The sequence below is a fragment of the Cataglyphis hispanica genome, chromosome 8 (assembly GCF_021464435.1).
Source record: "Cataglyphis hispanica isolate Lineage 1 chromosome 8, ULB_Chis1_1.0, whole genome shotgun sequence".
In the NCBI taxonomy this organism is placed as follows: Eukaryota; Metazoa; Arthropoda; class Insecta; order Hymenoptera; family Formicidae; genus Cataglyphis; species Cataglyphis hispanica.
Genome location: NC_065961.1, coordinates 5,631,968 through 5,657,736, shown reverse-complemented (window position 1 = coordinate 5,657,736; position 25,769 = coordinate 5,631,968). Strand labels below are relative to the sequence as shown.

Genomic DNA, 25,769 nt, shown 5'->3' with positions numbered 1-25,769 from the left:
AGGAGATAATTCATAATTTCAACTTATAAAAAAACCTATTATAAAATATTACATATTTTTATTCTAAACGAAAAAAAAACTAGTAAATATAATCTAAAACATTTGTTAAAAAATGCTTCTATCAAAAATTGTAAGCATTAAACTTTCAAGTGCATTTAAATTTTCAAGAATGCTAAATTAATGATAAAACAATAAATTAAATAATAAATATATAAACTGTTGTTCATTCTCTTCTAAACACTTATTAATTCTTAAAATTTTATCTAAGTATAAGCAATATTTCTGGTATCACACTAAGGCAAACTTCATAGAAAGAATTAATAAATGTTTAGATAAGAATAGAAAATAGCTTGAATATTTGATAAAGTAAAAAAATAGAAAAATTATGATCTTTCATTGAATTTATGATTTTATTATATTTAATTGTTAATAATTATTAATTCCATATTAATTAATATTAATATTTTATTGTTAATAATATTGATTATTACTATATTAAATTTATTAATTTGAATGCACTCTGTTTTAAATGCTTATAACTTCTGATAAAAACATTTTTCATTCCAAATATGTAATATTTAATAGGGAGTTTCCTTTAAAATTATAAAGTTATCATTCCGACCTCTAGAAGAGGGAGCGGGGACGACTTTATCTTTACGTAGTTAGAAAAGCAGCCCTTCAAAACTTTCTCATGAACAACTTTTTGATTCAATAAATATTTTTAGAGTTATTGGCTTGTGTAGCACGTTACTTTGGGCCACTCTGTATATTTAAACACTTACAACATTCTATATTTATAGTATACATTCGTTATTCAGACTCGTGATGATTTGTACGTATTCGACATTGCCGCTTCTCTGAGTGCAGCGTCGCTTCTCATTAATCCGTACCAGTTATTTTCGCGGCTCTTGCTATGTAAATTTCGGGGTTGAGCGAGAGGGTGAGAGCGACAGTCACACTCGTATATAACGCTCCAAATGTTCAGTCACCTGACATGACGCGGCACGCAGACGTTAATTCACCCCTATTTGTGTGAATTGTGTTCTTCTCTTTTTTAACAAAGAACTTTTTTAACACAGTCGAGTGTTGACTCGAGTACGCGTTGTTAATTATCTCTCATTAATTTACTTTAAGTTGAGCATTTATTTGTATAGCGCGCATCAAATTTTTGTAAAACTTCTTTGTTAGGTACAAAACATACTTTAAATAAAAAAAGATGATGTTGAATTACCATTCATTTAATTACCATTCATGATAACGAATTGTATTTAATCAAAATGTACAGGAATTAAAAGAAAGTTTCTTTGTTTCAAAAGGGAATTTCTTTTCGATCCTTCTTAAGGATGTTTTGGCTGTACAATAGTAGCAAAAAATTGTCAAAATTAAAAAAAAAATATATATTTTAAAAATTTTGACAGTTTATACTATTTGAAAAATCAAAAAAAGTAAATAAAAAAAGTTTTCGACGTCTTCGTAGAAGAAAATAGTTGTAATTAATATTTTTCTTAATTTATTACAACAAAAAATTTTGATTATGAATATTTTCTAAAATCAACTGCAAGAAATAAAAAAAAAAATAATAATAATTTGCAGAGAAAAAGAGAGAGATAATATTTTTCATACAATTTTTAGTAAATAACTTTTAAACAAATAAATAAATCTAAATCCAATTTTGCACAAATATTTATTAGATATTTCTTAATATATGAAAAAAATTTTATTTCATTGACAATGTTTTTTCCTTATCAAATTTGTCAGTAAGTGATATTAACAATTTTCCATAAGTATCAATTCTAACTTTAAATAATTTCTAAATCATTAAGAGAATTGTACTCAGGTTTTGCACAGATACTCAGAAGAAATAGTAAAATAATTTACGAAATTTTCATGCTTTTAATATTTTGACATATGACACATACATCCTTAATTATATCGTATTTTATTTTCTGTAATTTCAAAAGTAGAAATATTATTTTTTTTCATTTTTTTTTAAAGATTTAATTGCTAAAAATTTATTACATCTCGACCACTTATGTAAATCAATTGTCTCTATCTCTGTTAATTAGAGGGAGAGTAACACATTCAGAAAATATACAAAAATATACAATAATAAAAAAAAAATTTGCACGCGTTTGCATATCATATTTCACAGATTTCCCAGATATGATAAAATGATACATTACGAAAAACTTCACATTGGTTATCGGAGTGATATCGCTAACCCCGGAAGAGCACGATTCTCGATTTGCATTCACAATCGATAGAGAGGTAAATTCTCGCGGAACATTTACAGAGTTTACGTTCGAAAGGATACGGATTTCAAAGTCGTAAAAATGCAATTTATAAGAGAGATCGATGTCGTATCGATAGTAATTTGCCTGAAGATCGGAACAAGTTGGTGAGAACTACCGGAGGTGATTCGCTGTCGCGTTACTTCCGCTGCGTTTCGTCGCTCTCAGGTCATTGGGTCAAATTTATTCAGATGTAGCAAGTGAAATAGTCACATCGCCGTAAACTTGCGTGTGTGTGCAATGCAAATTCGCTCGTTGAACGGCTTAATTATTCTTAGCCTCCGCGAGTTTTTCCTCGCTTTGCGGAGAAGAACTTAACGACAATGACTTGTGATAATATATATCGTACTACGAATACAACAAACGTTAAAGTGCCGCGTTGCCCGAAAAATAATTGTGAATTGTTGATGCGATAATGACTTTCAAGGATTTTCTCTGGCGTACGTTGTGGAAAAAATATTTCCATTTTATTCATTTATTTAAAATCGATATCAATGCAATGTTAATCAATCATTTTCGTGCTCATTAAAAAAATACAAATCCATCTAAATTTATTTATACAGATTTATTCTCTCTAAAGAGATTTAAAAAAAAATTTGATTGCGCTGAAGTTTCTTGCAAAGCATTTTTTTAATTTGTTAGGTTAGGTTAGATTAGGTTAGGTTAGGTAGATACGAGTTAGATGCAGCTTGAACGAGAAAAGCGTCTTTGACCGAAGATAAAAATCTAAAAATGGACACGGAAAAGAAGAGGCTGAGGCGGAAGACGCGCATCGAAAAATCTAGGTGAGAGGAGTTAACGACATACTGTTTCTTGTGTGTATGTGCGCTCGCGCGTGGAAACAACGAGGGAGAATTTAAATTTGCATCGAGAATACTTGAACAGAATCTATTTCGCGCAATGTCGAACCTGAGCTACGGAGATAAATAATTGACGCGACCGTAAATTTGCAAAACTCCGTCCGCAATAACTTCACATTTAGTGTTACTCAACAATGTGTGGAACAATAAATAATAGAGCTTCTTTCTAACAAATTTCTTTCTCTTTTTAAAAACTAAAACTTATTTATCTTGGCCTATTTACATAGTTAAAATATGCTTTAAATATAAATAAAATTATGTACATATTACATAATTTGTAAGGAAAGAAATTAAAATTGTTTATATTAAATTAATAAAAATATAATTATATAAATTATATAAAAATATAATTTAAGAAAAAATCTGTTTTTTGGTATTTTTATATCACATTATTTTCGAGCGTATTAAATAATAATAGAAATATTATTCGATTTAATTATTAATGTATTTTTATATTTATATTTTTTTTATTTGGAATATAAAATCAGTAATTGTAAAATATATATATATATATATATATATATATATATATATATATACAAAATTAAATTCAACATTCTTATTGCTTTAACGATTTCTTTATTCTGTGTAAATTTGAACATGACATAACACGAAAAGCTTTTCTTATAACTTATTAAACTTTCTTTTTCCATGCGAAAGCTCTCTCTTGACCTCTCTTACAAAGCAGGAGTTCAATAATAAATAAAGTTAGCAGCTTTGCTCAATTTCTATTGATCCGATGACCTTTTTCAATCATCTATTTTAAGACTTATGTACCAACGTGTCTCTTCAAAAATTGGGATTTAATATTAAAAATATTAATATTAAAAATGATATTAAAATTTATATACGCATAAATTTTTATGTGCATTTTTTATGATGTAGTCTTTAAACAGTTTAATGTCGTGAAATATTTTCAATAATTTGTAATCGTGATAAATTTATATATATATATATATATATATATATATATATATATATATATATATATAATTATCACTCAAATACAGAAATATTAATAAAGATTTTAATTATTAATACAATAACATTTTATACAATATAATTAATATACAATATAATATAAGCACATATATTGCATATTTATAATACGCATCATTCTATTTAAATAATTATTGAAACAATATTTCAAAAAACTTTTATAAAGATTTTTTCTCAATAAAAATTTTATTAAAAATATAAATTTAGGTATAAAAAGCAATGTCAATTTTGAGGATCGTAAAATTCTTTTTGTAACATATTGCAAGGGGAAAGAAAGAGAGAGAGAAGAATGCAGACAATAGCTCATTGATGTTGTGCCTTCATTGGCATCATCATCGAAACGATCATCTTCCAACTTGACATAAATTTTTCGTCTATGAACTGTGCTATTTTTGATTCTGTGGGGATGCGAATGATAATCCTGTGAAAGGTAAATGAAAAGAAGTGAGAGAAGTTGAAAGTGGAAGCGATGTTTGACGAGAGTCTGATATTGATGGAATATAAACAGCAAGATGCGCGCGATCTAAAAGGAATATCGTGTTCCGTCGAGTCTCTCGCAAAAATTTGCGTTCTATAGGAATTTCTGTCCGAATAGTAATCATTAAAAATAGATAGTGTAACAATTTACGTTCGTAAATAACACGCTAAAATTTTAAAGCTAATTATTTTCATTTTTTATCTGCTTATATTTATATTACATATATGAATAGAATTAAAAATAAAAATAATTTGCTTCAAAATATGAATATTTTTATAAAATACATACAATATTTTATAAAATACATAAATATTTTTACATCTAAAATATATATATATATATATATATATATATATATATATATAATAATAATAATAATTTTTAATATATATATATATTATATATATATATATATATATATTCTTTCTTTTGAAGTATAACTTCTGAAATATGACTTTTACAATTATTTGAATATTAATGCTTCTTTTTTAACGTATAAATTAAACTAAATCACCGTAATAAATTTTGTGATCGATTAATAAGAAACGGAAAGAACGAGAAACAAAAGGAGAAATATTTCAGAGAGAAAAGGTTGGATTATAAATTCTCTTCATGTCTGAAACCTTTCTCTTAGATTCCTGCTTTCATCGCACACAGTTTAGCACCAAATGAGGTTACTTCAAAGTTCTACAAGGTGTTACACATGCTTGCCATAAATGAAGGTTTAGTCTCTCTATACGCGAACTTTAGTGCATACGTGATGATGTTAACAAACTTGTACAGACTTCCAAATTCGCTTTGCGAATCGTCGTTTCGTCCGACATCACGGTGTTATTTTTTTTTCAACAATGCAACACGCAATGCCGCAGTGTCTCCGCAGCGAGCGTAAATCGGAATCGTTTTCCTTTACTCGTTCTCCTTGAACTCGTTGCCATAACTCGCGAAATCTCGAAATAAGCGATGAACACGTGCATAAAACTATCGCTATAGTCGCGCCATAAAATTGTTCTAAAGTTTTTCCTTTGAAATTTTCAATGTCGCCTATGCTTTTTTTAATAAAAAAAAAAGTGCACAATTCTCTTAAAAATATCGATCTCAAAACTTATAGTGTGTCTGTGCCTTTTAATCAAGCAGTTTCGTAAAATATGTATACAATTCTTTGAATCTTTCTAAATTAAAAAAAAAAAAGATAAACGAGAGAGAGATAATTGGCAATTATAGTTTGAAAATTTACGGAAGAAAAGACTGAGGCATGAAATAATATACTACTGTTGCAAAATTTGCTCGCGTACGTTATAATGGAGACAAAGTACGGCGACTAAACGTTGAAATATGCATTTGTCGTATTTTCAGACTCGATCCTAAAACTTTAAAACCGCAGGGGATCATGATCGGATTCATTATTAAAGCAGATGTGCACGTGGACTACGAATTTAATGACAAATAACTGCCAAAAGATATTTATATTCAATTTAAGATTAACGTGTAATTTCTTGACCGTATATTTTCAAAATTCCTCAAAATGCGAATACATTTATGGGAATATAAGAGTTATCAAATCAGATCACATACAGTTTCTAAATAAGTGCAAAAAATTTTAGGAGATGATTTCTTTTATCGAAAATTAAGGAGGGATCTTTTACATAAACATGTATTCATATATTTATATTTCTTTCTGGCGAGTTACATTCCTCCAAAGGAAAAGGTAAAAATTAAATTTTTGATATTTTTTTTCAAATTTTGTTTAGAAAAATGAAATTTAGTGGACATTTTTTACTGATAGAAAAGATTAGTATTTTTAATTAATATTTTTTTAATTTTTCCGTATCGTTATAAGGAGATGAAGCTAACAACCCTTATTCAATTGTTTATTAGAACTTTTTAACGGACCGGAATGTGGCCATCTAAAAATAAATATTAGAAAACTTGATTCCTTAAGAAACTTTTTTATTTTTTTAATTTTTTAAATAAAATTAATAGTTTTCCAGAAAAAAAATAAAATACATTATTATTCACAGCACTATGTTAAATGACATAGATTTCGAGTTACAAGAAGTTGAATTTTAAGTATAAAAAAAACAAGTAAAACAAAATTATTATAAATGTTAAAAAAAATGGAGGAAAAAAAACACAAAATTATAATTAATAAAAAGAAAAATCTAATTTTCACCTCCTCCTTTGAAAAAGTAAAACTCCTCAAGGAGGGATATAGAAATTTATATGAAAGACCTCCCTTAATTTTGGACAAAGAATCCTTTTTTAAAACTTTTTGCACTTTAGAAACACGCTGTATATTAAATTTTTTTTTAATTAAAGAAATATTTAAATATCATCTTCTAAATATCCTGTATTTAAAATGATAATTAGTAGAGATATAGTGATAAGATATAACGCACGACAAAACATATAACAGTAAGCACACTTCGAAAATAGACTAACACGCACACAAACGTTAATTTAGTATCTCTATCGAAAGAGCTTTTCCGAAGGTCGCGTTGACCCTGAAGAACAGCCTATCCCCATCCGCGATCTCAAGCAGCGCGTGTCGTAATTACATTAGTAGTTAACAAGTTAGTTGTAGGCAACCGGCAGCGACGCTGTATCACGCCACAGTCGAGCACACACGGATCGCTACGCGTGATTTCGACCACGCCTTATCAGCCCTTCGCGATCCGCGTACCAAGGTTCATCGTGACGGTTCGCCTTGACGGGGGTCGACGTTGACGAGGGCAACTCCGACGCGCATTAAGACAAGCGACAGCACGCGATCTACCCGGCGATAAATTATCCCTCGTAATCGTTGCAGTTTTCCGACGACAAATGTATGCTTTCGGGGGAGAGGGAGGGGGGGGGGAGACATCCTGCGTACCACCCTCGGTAAAGCGCCGGAGAAAAGTTTTCGCGAGAGAGTAGCGTGAGTAGGGTAATCTTAGCGAAACGAGCGATGAATTTAGATCCCCGCGACGTTCGAGTCGCGATGAAGATCGAGCGGCACGAAGGGCAATATTTGGAAATATTTGTGACATTACAAATTATATAGAAAAATGGCGAAGGTCGTAATTAAAGATACACCAAAGAGTGTAATAGTCTCCGATTGCTCTTTTGAAGAAATTGGGAAAATTTATCTTTAAATAATTAATTTACTTTTATTATAAAATTAATGTCTCGAGTTCTTCTACAGAGAAATATTTAATTGCACTAATTATGTCAGATTTTTTTAATTATTATAAGATTTTTTTTTTGGCATACATATCGTAATAGCTGTCATTTACATTCTCTAATATCTTTGATAAAATATTGTAAAACTCTTTTAAGAAGAAATATACTGCAAATAGACGTTTTCGAATCTCCGTCCTTATTCGACGACCTCCTTTTCGACGAGAGGCACGAATGGTATCATCGAAGATATACTTTACAAACTCATCTCCCGACTGCACAATATATATATATATATATATATATATATATATATATATATATATATATATATACACTCGCCGTTTATGATATAACTTAATTAAATTTAGTCACAATAAAGCTGGGAAAATTAATATTTACCTGGGGAATGGACTGCTCGTATATTGTGCTCGATAAAGTTTCAGCGGTGCTTGTTTGTAGCGCGTATTCTCTTTGTTGCTTATCATTACTAAAAGGCAGACCTCAAAGTATTTTACGTGAATATAACTGAAGAGATATTATACATATATATTTTTATCTAACACTTACATATGGAAGCTTCGTGTCTTTAAAATATAACTTCAAATTTTAAATAGCCTTCCCAGTTGAAAATAACCAACTGTCAAAAAAAATGACAATTTGTTATTAAAAGCTGAGAAACATTATTAGTATTAATATTGTTAGAATAAATTTTTGCTTTCTTATAGAGAAAGGTTTGTTTTTGTGACAAAATTTTTTTTTTAGTTTTCTGTGCCAATGTGTTAAGAAAGTTCGGAAACGTCAAAAAATCATATTTTTTTTAAATGTATGTATGTATATGCAATATTGTATAACTTCAAACTCCTGCAATTTTTGAGATATCAGGATAAATTTTTTTTTAAATGAATAGAGTATCATTAAAGGATGGTTGGTATTGAATTTGGTAAGAATCGATTTTTAAGGATATAATTTTTAATAAAATTTTAAATTTTTTAAGAAATGTTTGTACAAGTTCTAACTTTAGCAAATTTTTTTTTTAGATATTAGATTAAATTTTTTTACAGTAAGTAGAGTATTATTAAAAGATGGCTGGTATTGAATTTGATAAGGATTAGTGAAAAGATACATATTTTTTATAAAATTTTGAATTTTTTGAAAAATGTCTATACAACTTCTAACTTCCACAATTTTAAAGATATAAGCAACATTTGTTTAAAATATATAGAGTGTCATTAAAGAATGATTGGTATTGAATTTGGTAAGAAACGGTGAAAGGATTTACGCATTTAATAAATAATATAGGGTTTCTCTTTTTTTATAAAAATTTGAATTTTTTAACAAATGTCTGTTCACGCTCTAACTTTTGCAAATTTTGAGATATCTCCCTCTATAAAAAAGTTGAATCTGCTTGCTTTAAGGAATTTAAGCTTTGTGAGTAAAATAAAATAATGAGGAAGCAATGTGCAAGTTTCTAATTTGCGCAATTGTCTTGTTTTTATATAATAATATAATAATGAAAATGTAATGCACAAGTGCACGATAAAATTGCTGTATAATTAGTCTCGAAAGTAAAACGTGTACATTTTTGGCACAAATTTTTAATCGCGAGAGGAGACTTCGGGATTGTAATCGTTGCGACGTTTCGCAAGCAGTCTTTCTGCGACTGCGTTGCTCCCGGAAGAACATGAAATTTGCATTTCCAAAGATACGGCAGTCGCTTCCGTACAGTATATGTGTATATGTATATGTGTATATATATATATATATATATATATATATATATATATATATTTGCCGGAAGTTTAATAAATCAACAGATTAATTTTTCACGAGCACAGAAGTGCTCCCACCCTTTCGTCCTGTCCTTCCCCCCCCCTCTCCTTCCCCATACGAGCAGAATAATCGCGATTCACGTCATGAAGACGCGGTGTCGCAGATGCGTCTGGATCGTGAAAAATGGGTAAATCGCGGTTTCCGTTTTACCATCTCGAGACGAGATGAGTAAATTTGTCGAGCTTTTCGTCAGCTGACTTCCATGCATGTATAAGTATACTGAGAGAAGCGGGCTCTGCTCGAGCTTATTAGTGAGAGATGGTTGAGACAAGTTAGTTCACGCGAGATTTTATCTTTAAATTGCGCAGAACCATTATCTAGCGGGGAAAAATTTCCTCCAACTATTATTTTTTTTTTTTTTTTGTCAAACGATTTTAGTAGAAGATTTTATTATTGAGTTGTTCTACTTATATACTGATAATACGTATTTATAAAGGGGGTTGTTTAGACAATCCAGATCGTAAGAATCGCTTTGAATATAATTTTATATTTAGAATTGACAAGTGTGTCCGCGGACTCGATTTAAAGCATCTTTGAACGATTCCAGAATATGACAGCTTCTTTGACCCGATGATTCTTGCGCTTCGTGTTAAAGCGACCGCGATTCTCCCGAAATTTCATCGCGCGCATTTATTTCATATTGTCATGTCGATGGCGATACGACGCCCGCGCGTTTCTATACCCTCTTTATGATCACGATATATTAAATCGAGCACAATTTTCCATCCTTCCCTTCGTAGAAGAGAGAGAGAGAGACAGCTGTGCTCACGAATTGGGACATCGCCTCGATTTCTCGATGCAATCCGCAGATGTATGGGACTCTGTCGTCGTAATAACGGGTCGGCAACAAAGGGGGAAGTGGAAGCATTTTCGGTTGCTACGTGATCGACCTCGCCAATACTTAATACTTTCTTATTTTTCAGCTTTTTCTCTTTGCGCAATGGAAAATTGTGTCGCGACGTCGTCCGGCGTCTTTGATAGAACTATAATAAAAATAGAAATAATAGAAATAATTGTATCGAAATTTTTAATCGAGATTTTAATTTTGGGCGAATAGAAATAGTAGCGTATCAAAACTTTTAATTATGAGATTTTGATTCTGTTGCCTTTCAGATGAAAGGGAGCCTTCATGAGAGTCGATGGTCGTTATTATCTCTTCTTTATGCATGTATTAGTATCGGTGAAAAATGAAAAAGATGATAAGAAAATATGTGAATTTATTCGCAAAAAGAAATGAGAGGAAAATACGTAATATTTTGACTAAAATTTTAGAGACTTTTGTATGATGTTACGATTATTTATTATTATTTATTCCAATGTGATAAAATTAAAAATTTTTTCTAACAATGAAATTTGTTTTAAACTGGTCCTGTGTGAAAGAAATTATATTTTTTTTTTTGTAGATCATTAATATTGGGGCCGAGCAATTATATAAAGCAATTTATTGCAGTAATAAAAGGTTATTAGAAATTCATTTATTCAAATACATACATTATGTATAATATATAATGAAATAATCTATCAAAAATGACGATTAATTTTATAATCTTGAGAACCTTAATCCTTATCAAATATGTACAACTTCCTATCGCTCTACCGTGCGTGTATAATATCTCTTTCTTTTATTTCCATGTTTTGGGCAACGAAAATTATGCAAAGAATATATATATAGTATATATATATATATATATATATATATATATATATATATATATATTATATAGTAACTCTTCACGCAACGTATAGTATGCTATATCACATTTCACACAAATAATATATTTGCTATAACATTAAATATTATCTTTATTATTATTATTATATGTATATAAGATATATATATAAATTTTGCCATATATTTTGAAAATTAATTTTATTTAATAACAATCAACTATGTATCTTATCAATAATTAATAATTTTTATTACAATATAATGCGAGTATTCTGTAGAAAAGTGCCAAATTGTATAAAAAATGACTTTCTAAGGAAAAAAAAATTCTTTTATATTGGTAATATAATTTAATTTTAATTTTTCTTTTATATTGGTAATGTAATTTAATTTTTCTTAGGAATATGTAATAAATTGCAGTGTTTTGCGTGTTAATGCGTTTTGCTTTGTGCAATCATATAGCATACTTAATAATACGACGTATCACAGAGGTCGTATTATGCTAATTGAAAATATAATTTTGACGCATTGCGTTTGCAGGAAAGAGCACAATAATAATAAACCACTTAGACAGAATCGCCTTTCGTGTCTTTGAGTCACGATGATTCTCAGAAAATCCTTGTACGAGAAAGAAAGGTCGATTTGTCGGGTATAATTAGACAAATGCGTGTCGAAACGAAGTAATAATGTCTGAAATAATATGAAAAATATTATATATTATAATAATTATTATATATTATAATAAATGAATAAATATTATTTTTGACATTTAGAGATAATTATTATATATTATAATAAATAAATAAATATTATATTTTTGACATTTAGAGATACAAACTCGATGTATATTTAAATTGAACTTATTTTCAGTAATATCGACAATAATACCCGAATAAATACTTCCGAGAACGAGTGTCAGTTAATTGATTGATATTATTGGATGTTTTTTAATTGGCTCCTGTTTCCGCGTGACATTACATACAGCAATTCGCGTAAAGGTTCATACTCTTTTCAAATCGGCCCGTGTTTTGTTGTAATATCAGCAATTTGTAATTTTATCACAGGGCTAGAAACCAGCTGTGCGTACAAAATGGATATTTTTTCACATTACATACATTTTGATGCGCGCGTGAGTTTATTCTCGATGCATCGCGTAAGTGTTTATAAAAAATTTACACGCTGACGATATACTCGACGATGTGAATAATTCACTGCACGCGAATGAGAGCTTGAGTAACAAAATTTAATGTTCGCAAAATTTAGTTGTTCGCGGATTCGAGAATTTTCATTTAAGTGTATATGGAATATTTTACGAAAAAAAAATTTATTTTTGTTTCACAAGAGTGGCAATGATTCTTGAGCGATTCGTTTGCAAAATTATCGCGTATTATGGATGTCAAGTTCATCTCGATATAGATCTCGTGAAGAATTAAATATACAAGTCGCGATCGCAAAAACTCTATTGTTGTTATAACTGCAAGCGCATGCAAGTCTATCGCTTTCGTTGCACCTTGACCCGATCTAACTTCGGTCGTGAGAGTTACTCGCGTGCGAATCAAGATTAAGTAAGATCGGCCTGACCTTACTTGCTGTCGACCATCCGACACGATCGCCACGATGCGTAATCGTTTTTTGAAGAGGTGAAGCTCGCCGTTCATATCCGGCGTTTTTTAATAATCAGCGATAAGGCTCGAGTGCAAGTGAGATTATGAGATATACAGTTGTTCCTAAATGAGTGCAAAAAATTTAAGATTTTTGTGAAAAATTCTTTGTTGAAAATTACAGAGAATCTTTTATATAAACATATTCTTCCTCCCTGAGAAGTTATAGTCCTTCAAAAGGGGAGATCAAAATAATTTTTTTTTTTTTTAATTTTGAATAAATTAGAAAAAATAAAATTTGGTGGACATTTTCTACTGATAGAAAAGATACTTATTATTATTTTTTTAATCTTTCCGTATCGTTATAAGAGATGAAATTAACAACCTCTGTTCAATTTTTTATTAGAACTTTTTAATGGACCAAAATGTGATCATCTAAAAATATGCATTAGAAAGCTTGATTCCTTTAGAAACTTTTTATTTATTTTATTTTTTTCGTAAAATTAATAGTTTTCAAGAAAAAAAATAAAATATATTATTACGCACAGCACTATGCTAAATGGCATAGGTTTCGAGAAGTTGAATTTTGGAATAAAAAAAAGTAGCAAAACAAAATTATAATAAATGTTGAAAAAATGGAATAAAAACAACACAAAATTATAATTAAAATTTAAAAAAAAAATCAAATTTTCACCTCTTTCTTTAAAAGAGCATAATTCCTCAGAAAGGAATATAGGAGTATATATTTATATTTTATAACAAAAATCATCCTTAATTTTTGACAAAAAATTATCTTCTAAAATTTTTCGCACTATTTAGAAACACCCTGTATAGAAAAATTTAATTTAATTTGGTAAATTTTCGCGAAGCTATTTCAGTTATTACCGACGAATTCAATATCGTAACAAACATAACAATATTTATTTTATAGTTTGAAATTTGCGCGTCTCATGTTGCTGAAATATTTTGTTAATTTCTCTCGCAGATGTAATATTCAATTTTTTTAAAGGAGATCGCCGCGGGTCTTTTGCCAGCCACTGTAAAATTCAGAGTACAAAAGCGACAAAAGCGACTGTGATGTGTATCTCAATTTGCATTGACAATGTTCATTATTATTACATGCATTTATAATGCTAAACGTCAATGTTCAGTGTTACATACATACGACGGTAATATTGTCAGGAGCGCAATTCACTTAGCGCTATATCATAGTGATCTGACATAGCTATGAATTGGTACGTTGCATCGCTCATCGTGTATTATCTCGATGGATAACTCGATAGTTAGCACAATGAGATTGATTACGTTTCTCGCGATAACGTCGAAAAGGGTTAACCGTCTGGCCTTTCGCGCGTGGCGGTTTCGCGTGGGCGTTATGTACGTAGCTTCACCGTGTGATGCCTTTTAATTGCGATTAAGAAATTAAACTTCTTTCAATCGATCCATCTTTTTATGTCCAAATCGGCTTTGCAAGAGAATCACAAATAACACACAATATCTTTAACATTTTTAAACTTTTATTCAACATTTTATTTATTTTTTTTTTTTATTTTATTTCTAAGCTTTTTTCTCCCCTCTCTCTCTCTCTCTCTCTCTCTCTCTCTCTCTTTCTCCCCTTCTCTCCTTTTATGATCTTTCCATATATCTTTTTAATATAGATTTTCTTTTCTTTTATCCTATCATAAAGAGTCTTTAATTATAATATAATATATATAATATAATTATATATAATATATATAATACAGGATATTAATTTTTCTCAAAGAAAACATATCTAATAATACTATTCTCTGTAATATATAAGCTAAATAAAATTAATAGACTATCTCATAATCTGCTAAAGAATGTAATATTCAATATTAAAAGAAGAAAAAATTTCTTTTGTTGTAGGACCGCGCTACATTATATGTCTTCATAGAGCCATGTCCCGATGCAAGCTGATAAAATACATATATCCTATTAAGACATGTTTTTTTTTTATCAAAATTGGGATAGAATAATATAAAAGTATGTTCTAAATTATTCTTCTCCGTTGACGTTCTCGTGTGAATTATCAGTTAAATATTCAATGTATTTACAATAAAATAAGGTTTACGTGAAATGCCCTCGCTAATTCGATTTATTTTCGAATGTACAAAGCGTCCCAAAGTTCAGAGTTCAAATGATGTTATACCAGGCAAGAACAGTCATAATCATAAAAGAAGGGTAGTCTGATCAAGAATTTACTCGGGCAAGTTTATATATTTTATGCTTGCTTAAAATCATTTTACATTTCTGTAAATTATCAGATTGACGTTGGGAACGTAAAGTCGGCGATTTACGCGACTAACGGAACTGAACATTTTGTTTAATGAAGCACATTTCTGTACGCTGAATATTCCCGCGTAATGAATTTCCCGCGTTAAATACCGGGCAAATTTATTGGGGGAAACTACGAGAAATTATTCAATTATCTGATAATATATATTTCCCCCGGAGGACAAGAGAAATACTATCGTTGTAATTTGTCGTATGTGTTTACGTATCATGATCTAACGCGACATTTTACAGAATTACGAACAGACTCGCCAGGATCGCTGGCCAAAATTACAAATAGATTCATCGCCAGAATCGCTCGCACAATTTTTCCCAATAACGCAATGCACGATCGTGTTCGTGTTTTAAATCTTGTAGCGTTACATGCCTTGGCGCGGCTTTAAAATGCGTGAAGTATACGAGAAATTCAATACGTGACGCATCGTCGTAACAACAAATTCACGAACGTACACCTAAAAATTTTAATATACGGTTATTGTCGAAATAAAATACGTATCCAAAAAAATATATTGAAATTGAAGATGTAACATATTTTTTCTTTTTATTTATTTAATTTGTTTATTTTCTTTTATTTTTTTTATTTTTTTTTATTTATTATAGATCTTCCGCGCGCACGCACGCGAGATGATTAAGATAGATCTCCTTTTCATTCTTTTTTTAATAAATAATTATAAATATCCCAAAGTCCACGCAAAATCTTATATATATATATATATATATATATATATATATATATATATATATATATATCTTACATATATTCAACTTTGATATATTATACTTGTTTATATTAGAGAATACACTTTTTGATATCTTCTATAAAATTTTTATAAAATTTCTATAAAATTTCATAAGACATTTTTCCTTATATCATTATATGTCAAAGAAATCTTACAAGATGCTTTTAACGGAGGAACTTAATCTCGTGCAAAGAAAACTGCAATTTGTTATAGCGGGATACGCGTCTAAGATTTGAAAAGGACAATTGATAGCGGGCTATCGCCGGCTATGAATTTATTTTCAGAATTCATTTACAAGAAGTTTACATCGAACGTGGTCGTTCTAGAATCAGTGATTCGTACTCGCGAGCACGGATTACTATTTGAAAATGTAGCACAAGAATTTTTCTCCGCGACTGCCACGAGGAATTCTTGAAGACGCTCTTTTCCTTTTTATGCATGCCGTGTAATGTTGAGTAATGGCAAAAGTGGAAGACAAGAAAATCTAGCTAGCAGCTACGTCGGATACTTTTATCGAAAAGCATTTACTAATGGATTGGTATCATGTTCTGCCATTTTCTCGGGGATATTCACGCGCTCACATTTTATTTCTATGTCGAAGCAATTATACGAGGTCAAGATTTATCTCTTGCGAACGCGTAGAGTATTTCGCGCAACAAAAGCGACCTGTATTGTCGAGATAATGTACCTAGATCGATTTCGCTTAAGCTTAAAGTAAGAAAATGGAAGATAGAAATCTGTCATTTTTTTAATTAAATGCGTATGCAATTTTTGCACGACACGCCATGATAATTCTATCGCCCAAAGTATATAAGGTTTTATCCGAAATTTTAAAAGATTTTTTTTTCATTTTTGTTGATTAAACATATTTATTTTTCTTTCTTTCCCGACAGCAGAAACGATATTGGGCATTTTGCGCGGAATAGATAAGGATGTATGTTTCACATGTCAAAATATTGACGAAAACATGAACATTTCCTAAATTATTCTATTTCTTCCGTGCAAAACCTGAGCACAATTCTTTTAACAATTTGGAAATTATTTAAATTTAAAATTAAGATTATTTCTTATGGAAAATAGTGTATTGTAGCATTTATTGACAAGGAAAAGACACTAATGCTTAAGACACAAGATCAACAAATTTAAAAATTTTTACATATATTAAGAAATTTCTAATAAATATTTGTACAAAGCTTGAGTTAAATTTACTTACTCGTTTAAAAGCTATTTACTAAAAATTGTAGAAAAATATTCTCTTTCTCTCCCTCTCTTTCTCTCTCTCTGCAAATTACTCGATTTTTTTTGTTTCTTGCAATTGATTTCAGGATTCACGATTGTTGTCATAAATTAGAAAAAATATTATATAATTATATCTATTTTTTTACAAAGATAATTAAAATTATATTATTTTGTTATATTTATTAATTCTTTTATTAATCTTTTATTTATTTGATTTTTCAAATATTGTCAAAATTAAAAAAAATATATTCTTTTTTTTATTTTGACAGTTTTTTGCTACTATCGTACAGCCAAAACATCCTAAATAAATCACGGATTGGATTCTCCTCTGTCATCGCAATTGCTTGCGAAAATCGTCCGTCGCGGCAGCGCGGCGCGATTTCAAAGAGCTTTTTCGCCGTCGTCGTTACTTCTTTAATTCTTCGAATTCTCACATTTGCTTTTGAAATTTATCTCGAGCTCGAAAGAGAGTGGCTCGACACGGTGGCGTCAGTATTTCGTTGGACCATCCATCCGTAATCTAAATCTTTTTAATGTCTTTCATCGATCCACACCCAACCGGGAGAGGAGCTTACAGCGAGCTTCGATTCTCTTCATCGTCCACCATTCGTCTCAATTAACTTCCTCTCGTGATCGCAGAAGCATTAATTGGTCCGGAATTGTTGGCCGTATTTCCGCGATTTTTCAAGAAAAATCTCTTTCTCTTTCGTGAGAAAGAGAAAGAGAATGCTTTAGTGGCACGAAAACAATTTTACACATCGTCGGTCGCGATTCAAACAGGTTACTTAACATAAAAGTAAAACTGACACTGCAATTCTGGGTAGAGGAAAGAAGCGATATCTTATTTCACATTTTCATTTTTTATCCCTAATAAATTCTGGTAAAATTTATTCATATACATGCAAAGTAACTAATGACTGCTAGACTGTGTGTATCGTGTATCATATCGCGTGAGAATAATATTATTGCATCAAAAATTCAATTAACTATATGCAACTTGATCGACCGATCATGCAACATGTTTCGATATTTATCGTTTTATCTCTAATCTAAGTGTATATTTTTAAATTATTCTTTCTAGGTATTTCGTCAAAATCAAAATATTCTTCAAAAATGTACGTATCGAGCGATTATTTTTTTATTATTTTTTCATTATTTTTATGTACGATACGGTAATGTGATGAGTTTACGACACTCTTTAAATTTCGATGTCATTTCTTGCCTTTTTCACTCTCCGTCTTCATTTATACCTGCATTTTCTTGTTTTAACGTCCGAAGGCTACGGCTTTACCGGAAAAAGGGAAGATATCAGTTGCATTTTATTGGCCTCTAAGTAGAAAAGTCCATTAAAAGCATGTTTGACTCGAGTCCGTGAGTCAGCGTTTGAGTGAATGACGTAACGTCATCGCTGTAGAAAAAAAAAAGCGGCGAATTCACTCCATTATACCCGAATATCCCTCATCATTTCCGAAGCAAAAGCACTTCGATATTATCTTCGAGTATATATCGGATCGGATCGGATCTGATTTCGATTTGAACGGGATTAAAACAGATACTCATCGCCAGAAAAGATCTTATCAATTCTATAAACAAGGTGGTAAATAAATAGTAGATGTAACGAATTTTATAATAAAAAATTAATAATTATAGAATCTCTTACATCACGTGCTCTCACGTGCACTTGTTTGAAACTTCGAAAAATAAGTAAATTTTCTAGATTTTTTGCAGCACAATGATTTGATAAAAATTTGTAATTTTTTTACAATATTAATAAAATATTATTAAACACTTAATAAAATAAATAAAATAAATAATTAATAAAATAAATAAAAAGGCACTAAATAAAAATTTTAATAAATAAAATAAATAACTAATAAAATAAATAAAAAGGCACTCAATAAAAATTTTCAACTTAAAAAAATTTTTTCTGCTATTCAAGCGTTTTTCAAAATTAAAAAAAATAAATAAAAATATGGCAACATAATAAAAAAAAAAAATTTTTTTTAAATCTATCATTTTTGTTTATTACAAAAAAATGAAGAATCGGATTAAAAAAAGCTTTGTTAGCAGACACGCAATCTTATTAGGAACTCGCATGCAAAATTTGAAGTCAATCCGTTGAACGTAGCCCGAGTTTTCACGCACACCGTGCATGAAAATATAAATCTGCAAATATTCGCATAACTTTACAAAAAATTTTTTTAAGCTAAAAATTTTTATTCAAGTACTAAATGACATTGTATTAATATTATAAAAAAAATAAAACTTTTCATCAAGTTGTTGCACTGCAAAAAAAATCTAGAAATTGTGCTCATTTTTCGAGAATTCAAGCGGAACCCCTTAACTAATCTTAAAATAAATATACATAATATGTATATTAATGCATACATAATTTTTGAACATAAATTAAGCAGCCGGTGACGATATATTTACGGTAAACGTATAAATCTTTTTACTGACATGGATATAACGTGACTCTCTTATGATCAGGCAATAAATTAGGTAATAACCGACGTGTAGTTTAGTGATTATACTGATCCTGGCACAGGTCGCCACGGTGGCATTCCGTGGCTAAAACCTTCCAGGTGCGCCTCAAGATGACATATACATGCACGACACATACACGCACATGCACGCACATTATCACTGAGCGCGCAAAAACTTCATAATACAAATTATTAATTAATAGACACGTAAAGCTCAGGGGCGCTATATAGCCGCGTGCTGTTGACACTGTTGGTAGCAATCAGGGTTTGTTATGTCGAAATCTATCGTGCATAACACCGCAGAAATGCATTCCCATGTTTAATGCATAGCGAATATCCACGGCCAATATCTCTTTCTCCTTCTCTCTCGAAATAATGATGATTCGCCTATTCGACGATGGCGCGGATATTGATCACACAAGCTAATTAAGTAGAAATGTAACTAAGCTGCTTGCGAAGCAAGGGAGAATCTGTGAATACAATATATAATATAAAATTATCTCGTTAATTAATATTGAAATATTGAAATAATATTTATAAATAATTAATATACAAACGTATAATTTTCTGAAAAGCATTTTTAAAAATCGTGAAATACTTTGTGTAAAATATCGATATGCTACACATACACACACATAAATAATAAATATTCCGTCATATTTTTGTTGAGAAAAAACTGCATACATAAAAAGAGAAAACATTCGCTGCATACATGACGAATATATAGATTGAAATTTTGTTTTAATCTCTATTCGGACGCGAGGCATTCTTTCCTTTTCTTTTTAATCAAATTTATTCGGACTTTTGTGCGGGCTCGCTAATTGAAAACGAACGAACAGCATACCAATAATCTCTCTTCGATTAACGCTACGCAAGAGATAATGCAATGAAAAGCCACCGCTCTAAGGCTCTCCCTTAATGGAAGGTATCGCGGCCTGACGCCATCGTCCATGTAACAGTGTTGATTTACGAACCTCGGGGTAATTCAATGAGGTGTGTCATTGTTTTAAGACTCTCTTTCTCTATTCAATCTTATACGAGGAAATTTTTCTTTAAAATAAGGCATAAAAAATATTATAATTCAATAAAAGAATTTATAAAAATTATTACAATCATAAGGAAAATTTTCAATGAAAAAGAATTATAATTGCGAGATAAATGATAATAATAACTTTTCTAGAGGGAGAGAGAGTGAGAGGGAAAAAGACGTTATAAAATTGTAGATAAAAAATAAACTTAAAAATATTAAAAAATAATATTTTTGAAAATTTATAAAATTAATTTGAAAGAAAGTTAAACGTGAATTTTTAATCGAACGCGATATTTATGATCCTGACTTGTATATACATTATTGCGAATTCTACTTTATAACTTTGTTTACTAAAGTTGGAAGGAAATATTTACAGTGTGGCGATAAAACATCGCTACACGACTACCACTGATAATTAATTAGCGATTGGGAACGAAAAGTATACAATCTACAATATATTATCGAGATTTGAAATTGCTGTGTTTCACGTTTCTGAAAAAATTCAGAGATAAATTTGGCCATTGTAAAAATTTTCAACTAAAATAGCAAGGTTTTAAAGGGGATATAACAACATTTGAACGTAAGACTAAGAACGTAGGATCAGATATAATGATGTTCAATTGTTAGAATTTTTTAATATAAGAATTTTATTTATTATATATTTAGGATTCAAATATTGATTAAAATCATCGCAATCTGCTAAGTAAATAGAATTTGAAATATATAGATATTAAATAAACAAAATAATATGTATGAGAACTGAATGATAAACGTTGTTCAAGTATCTCACAAATAAAGCGAATATAATTAATCATTTATACAAGCAATTTATTACGAGGAAATAAAATTCTATTTTTAACGCGTAGTTAAACTAAAACAAGGAGACTTTATATATAAATTTCACAAGACATAAGAAGCGCATAACGTAAAATTTTATATAATGATTCGGGAGGTAATGTTTTTTGTTGTACATCTTTCGCGCTCATACATATTCATAAATTCTGTTACTTTACAAGATTGGATGTATAGTCACTATCTTTTCTAATACACAGAAAAAGTTAAAAATTTTTCTTCATAGCTTTTAAACGCATAGCTTCTACTCTATTATATTTTATACAATCTATATATTATTCTCTATTATATTTTATATATTGCATTTACTGAATAAAATATAATTTATTTATAATTTATTTATACATTTGATGACGAGTAAGTTCAAGTCTGTAACATATATTCTTTAAAACTTTAATAATAAGCTAATTTGCGAGTAGATATTTTTCTTCAATCATTACAGCTTCTTCTAGCGAATTTTCCATAATATTATGATGTAAATTTATATTTTTGCACATCGAGCAACCGCAAAGCGAGGGCGTTGTCGCATAAAGTCCACATACAAGTTAAGTCTCGTTGGGAATTCTCGTTTCGACGATGACGAAGAGAAGGTTTAGAGAAAGAAAAGGAGGACGGGATATGAAGGATAGAGAGGAAGAGGTCGACGATGTTACAAGGAGGCACTTTTGATCGAGTATCCCCTCGAAAGCTCTCCGTAGAGTCGTTGAAAGCCTCCGTGTCGACGACCGCTTCGTGCTACGAATGTTGCAGATACACCCGGTACATATATGTATACACACATACGTATTCCGTGTAAGCACACACATACACATACACATACATATATATATATAGGGGGATCGTACATATACCATTTCAGAACGCAACAGGATCCACTTCAGAGATCATACGCTCGGAGGAGTGCATCCGACTCTCTGCGTTAGAACTCGAGAAAGAATAGGAACGGCGGACAGAAATACGGCCACGGTACTCTTGGATACGGATTCATATTACTTAACCGCGCTATTTCGCCGGGACTCCGCATGCGATGTTCATTAAAAATCAACGAGAGACATCTTTTTTTTTTCTTCTTTGTTTAATCGCATACGTTAATGGGCCGATGATATTTTTTTAGTAGCAAGTTTGAATCGTTTATAATGCAAGGATATTTTGATACGATAGTAGCAAAAAACTGTCAAAGTTTAAAAAAATATGTATTTCTTACTGTTTGAAAAATCAAATAAATAAATACGGATTATAAAAAAAAAAGTATCAGAAAATAATATAGTTTTTGACGTCTTCGCAAAAGAAAATAATTAAAATTAATTTTTTTTCTAATTTATGACAGAAATTTTTGATCGTGAATATGTGTTTTTAGTCAAAAATGTCTTCAGAAATCATCGTCAAATCAAGGGATTTCGGAGAAATCACTCTAGAAAAAAAATTAATTTGCAGAAAAAGAGAGACACAGATAATATTTTTTTTATAATTTTAAATAACTTTTAAATGAGTAAATGGATCTAAATCAAATTTTGCACAAATATTTATTAGAGTTTTTTAATATATGTAAAAATTTTTATTTTGTTGGTAATATTTTTTTCTTGTCAAATTTGTGAATAAGTGACAATATGTGACATAAGCTACAATACGTGATTTTCTATAAAAATTAATAGTAACTTCAAACTTAAATAATTTCCAAACCGTTAAGAGAATTTTGCTCAAATTTTACACAGAAATAATACAATAGTCTATGAAATTTTCATGCTTTTGTTAATGTTTCGACATATGACACATACATCCTTAAGATATAATATTAATTAAATTAATTATTTATTCCATTTTTACAAAAAATTTCTAAATAAATTTATAACAATTATTGTCTAATTTGTTTATATTACATACATAATTAATTTGACAAATAATTTTTATATTTGATACTATAAATCGATAATATATCTACAATTAAAAATTCGTCAGAAAATGGAAAAGAAGCACATTTTCGCTTCGCAAGAGTGATTTTATTTCAATGTTTGCTGTTCTATAAAAATAAAGCTCTCGCTTCTGTCCGACTGTCACTATTTGTCGTGGAATCGCGACGACGTCGACGGTTGTTAGCGAGCGAATAGCGTGCGAATTCTGCCTCGCAGCGGGAATCCCATTAGACGTCTTCGTTTACGATTTAAAAGACAGCTGGTAAACGAAGTCGACGGAATAACGTGCATCCTTCCTGCATCTCGTGATGCGAATTCTTCTCGATATTATAACCGAAAGATACACGACGCTTTTAAATTTTATGAATCAACTTTGCGTGTCAAATCAGTGCTTGCGAGAGAAAAAGCGAGATATATATACATCCGATTATCGGTTACCCGCGGATTTTGCGTGTCGATCGCGATAATATTTATCGCGCATAATAATAATCGTGATTGTTATATGATAATATAACGGGATACTGTTACGTATCGAGCTACTTTAATGAGCCGTTATAATTTGTTCCCGGTCGGCGATGATCGATTATACGATGACGTCATCGATTGTATACACGTGTCTCTCGCGCCGGATAAAATGAGAGATTTTCTCTCGATGGGAAATTCATTTTAAGATGATAGACGAGATTGAGGCTCTTGCTTCGACATCGTTAAGCAAATCGGCGCTCGTTGAACGCTAATTAAATTCGGCGACTAATTGGATAACTATGGTAAGGCGTGAGCCACGCCTTACACTTTTTTTTTTGTTTCGCTTTTGCGAAACTACGCATTATAAGCATTCGAGTAGCGCGAGCAAGCGTTGTCTCTTGTTTAATTCCCTCGCTCGTAATTTATCGGGGAAACTCTAAATGAACTCTAGTTCGCGCGTTGAAAAGCTTCCGGGACACCCATTAGTCGTGTAACGTTAGCTTTATACGAGGGAGGCATCGATTATTATTACTCTGCCGTCGCTATCTTTCTCGTCGTACGTAGCTTTTACATTCATTTTATTTATTATACGCAATATCAATGTATATTCATTTTATTTATTATACGCAATATCAATGTATATTCATTTTATTTATTACACGCATACGTAATCGCGAGTTTTCTTAATTACATCGGACAACGATTTATCTGCCTAATATTAAATAAATAGCGTCAAGAAACATGCGATTGTATTTATTGTAACAATTAATTGTAACAATTAATATAAATAAATATGAATCGATATATAAAGCTACAGTTTGGAATATTAAAATATAAAAGATTCTTTCTCTTGAAAAATTGTAGGATACAAACAAAGCCGTGAACAAAAGGCGTTGACGATGCGAGGGAAAAAGAGAGAGAGAGAGAGAGAGATGGAGACAAATGCATATTTTTGCTACTGTGTTTCATTATGCAAGAAAGAATAATGCCTCCTGTCTTTTCTCTGTTCACAGCCGACAGCAGTTTTCTACTGGCAAACGCCCAGATCGTCGACTTCCCGATCGTCTATTGCAACGAGAGCTTCGTCAAGATCTCCGGCTACAACCGCGCCGAGGTATGAGTGGCTTATTTAATACAAGACATATACTCGATTTCTCTCAAGTTCTTGTTTAAAAACATCGCGCCGATATTATCGCGAAAACGTTTTTGTAGAGCTATATATTTACATACATTTATAACACACACATACATACATAAAGTGTGAGTTATGTGTTTGCATTTTTCTCTTATATCGTAATAATTAATTATAATATAATTAATTAATTGGTTCATATCAAGCATCAGAAATGTATTTGTTCTCTATCAGTTACAATAGACTGCCAATTATTCGGACGCGAATTATTCAAATATTGATTTTCCCTGACAAATGGAACACGTAAAGAGATATTATATTCAATAATTTACATGTAATTATTAAGAACATATTATTATATTTATATTGTTTTGTTCAACATTGCATATATATTTTTTTTATTCAAAAATTTTATCATTCAGAGTAGAGATATAAAAGTGTTTTATTGTCCTGACAACTCTGGGTTAGATAATCTCGAGCTATATGAAATTGACATATGAGATTTTGGGCTTTGTAACATATTTTATTTAAAATATACGCGTTGCATATTTTTCTAGGCTCCTCCGATAAAAGAACCGATACATTTGTAACATTCTATACTATAGTAGATTACGGAATTTATGCAATACTTATCTGAGTATTGCATTCCGTAATCTACTATTATTCATGGTGAGTAATGGCTCGTTTATTCGTTGCCACTCTTCTTGGTTCAGGA

The 25,769-nt window shown here is 30.3% G+C and overlaps 1 protein-coding gene across 4 annotated transcripts in view; it reads left to right on the top strand.

Moving 5' to 3' along the window:
* Positions 1-25,769, top strand: part of LOC126851683 (potassium voltage-gated channel protein eag) — a 71,050-nt gene that overhangs the window by 14,815 nt on the left and 30,466 nt on the right. For all 4 annotated transcript variants that reach the window (XM_050595881.1, XM_050595880.1, XM_050595879.1 and 1 more), the window contains exon 2: positions 24,936-25,036. In XM_050595881.1, coding sequence (XP_050451838.1) covers positions 24,936-25,036 — 101 coding nt within the window. The remainder of the gene's footprint in view (positions 1-24,935; positions 25,037-25,769) is intronic.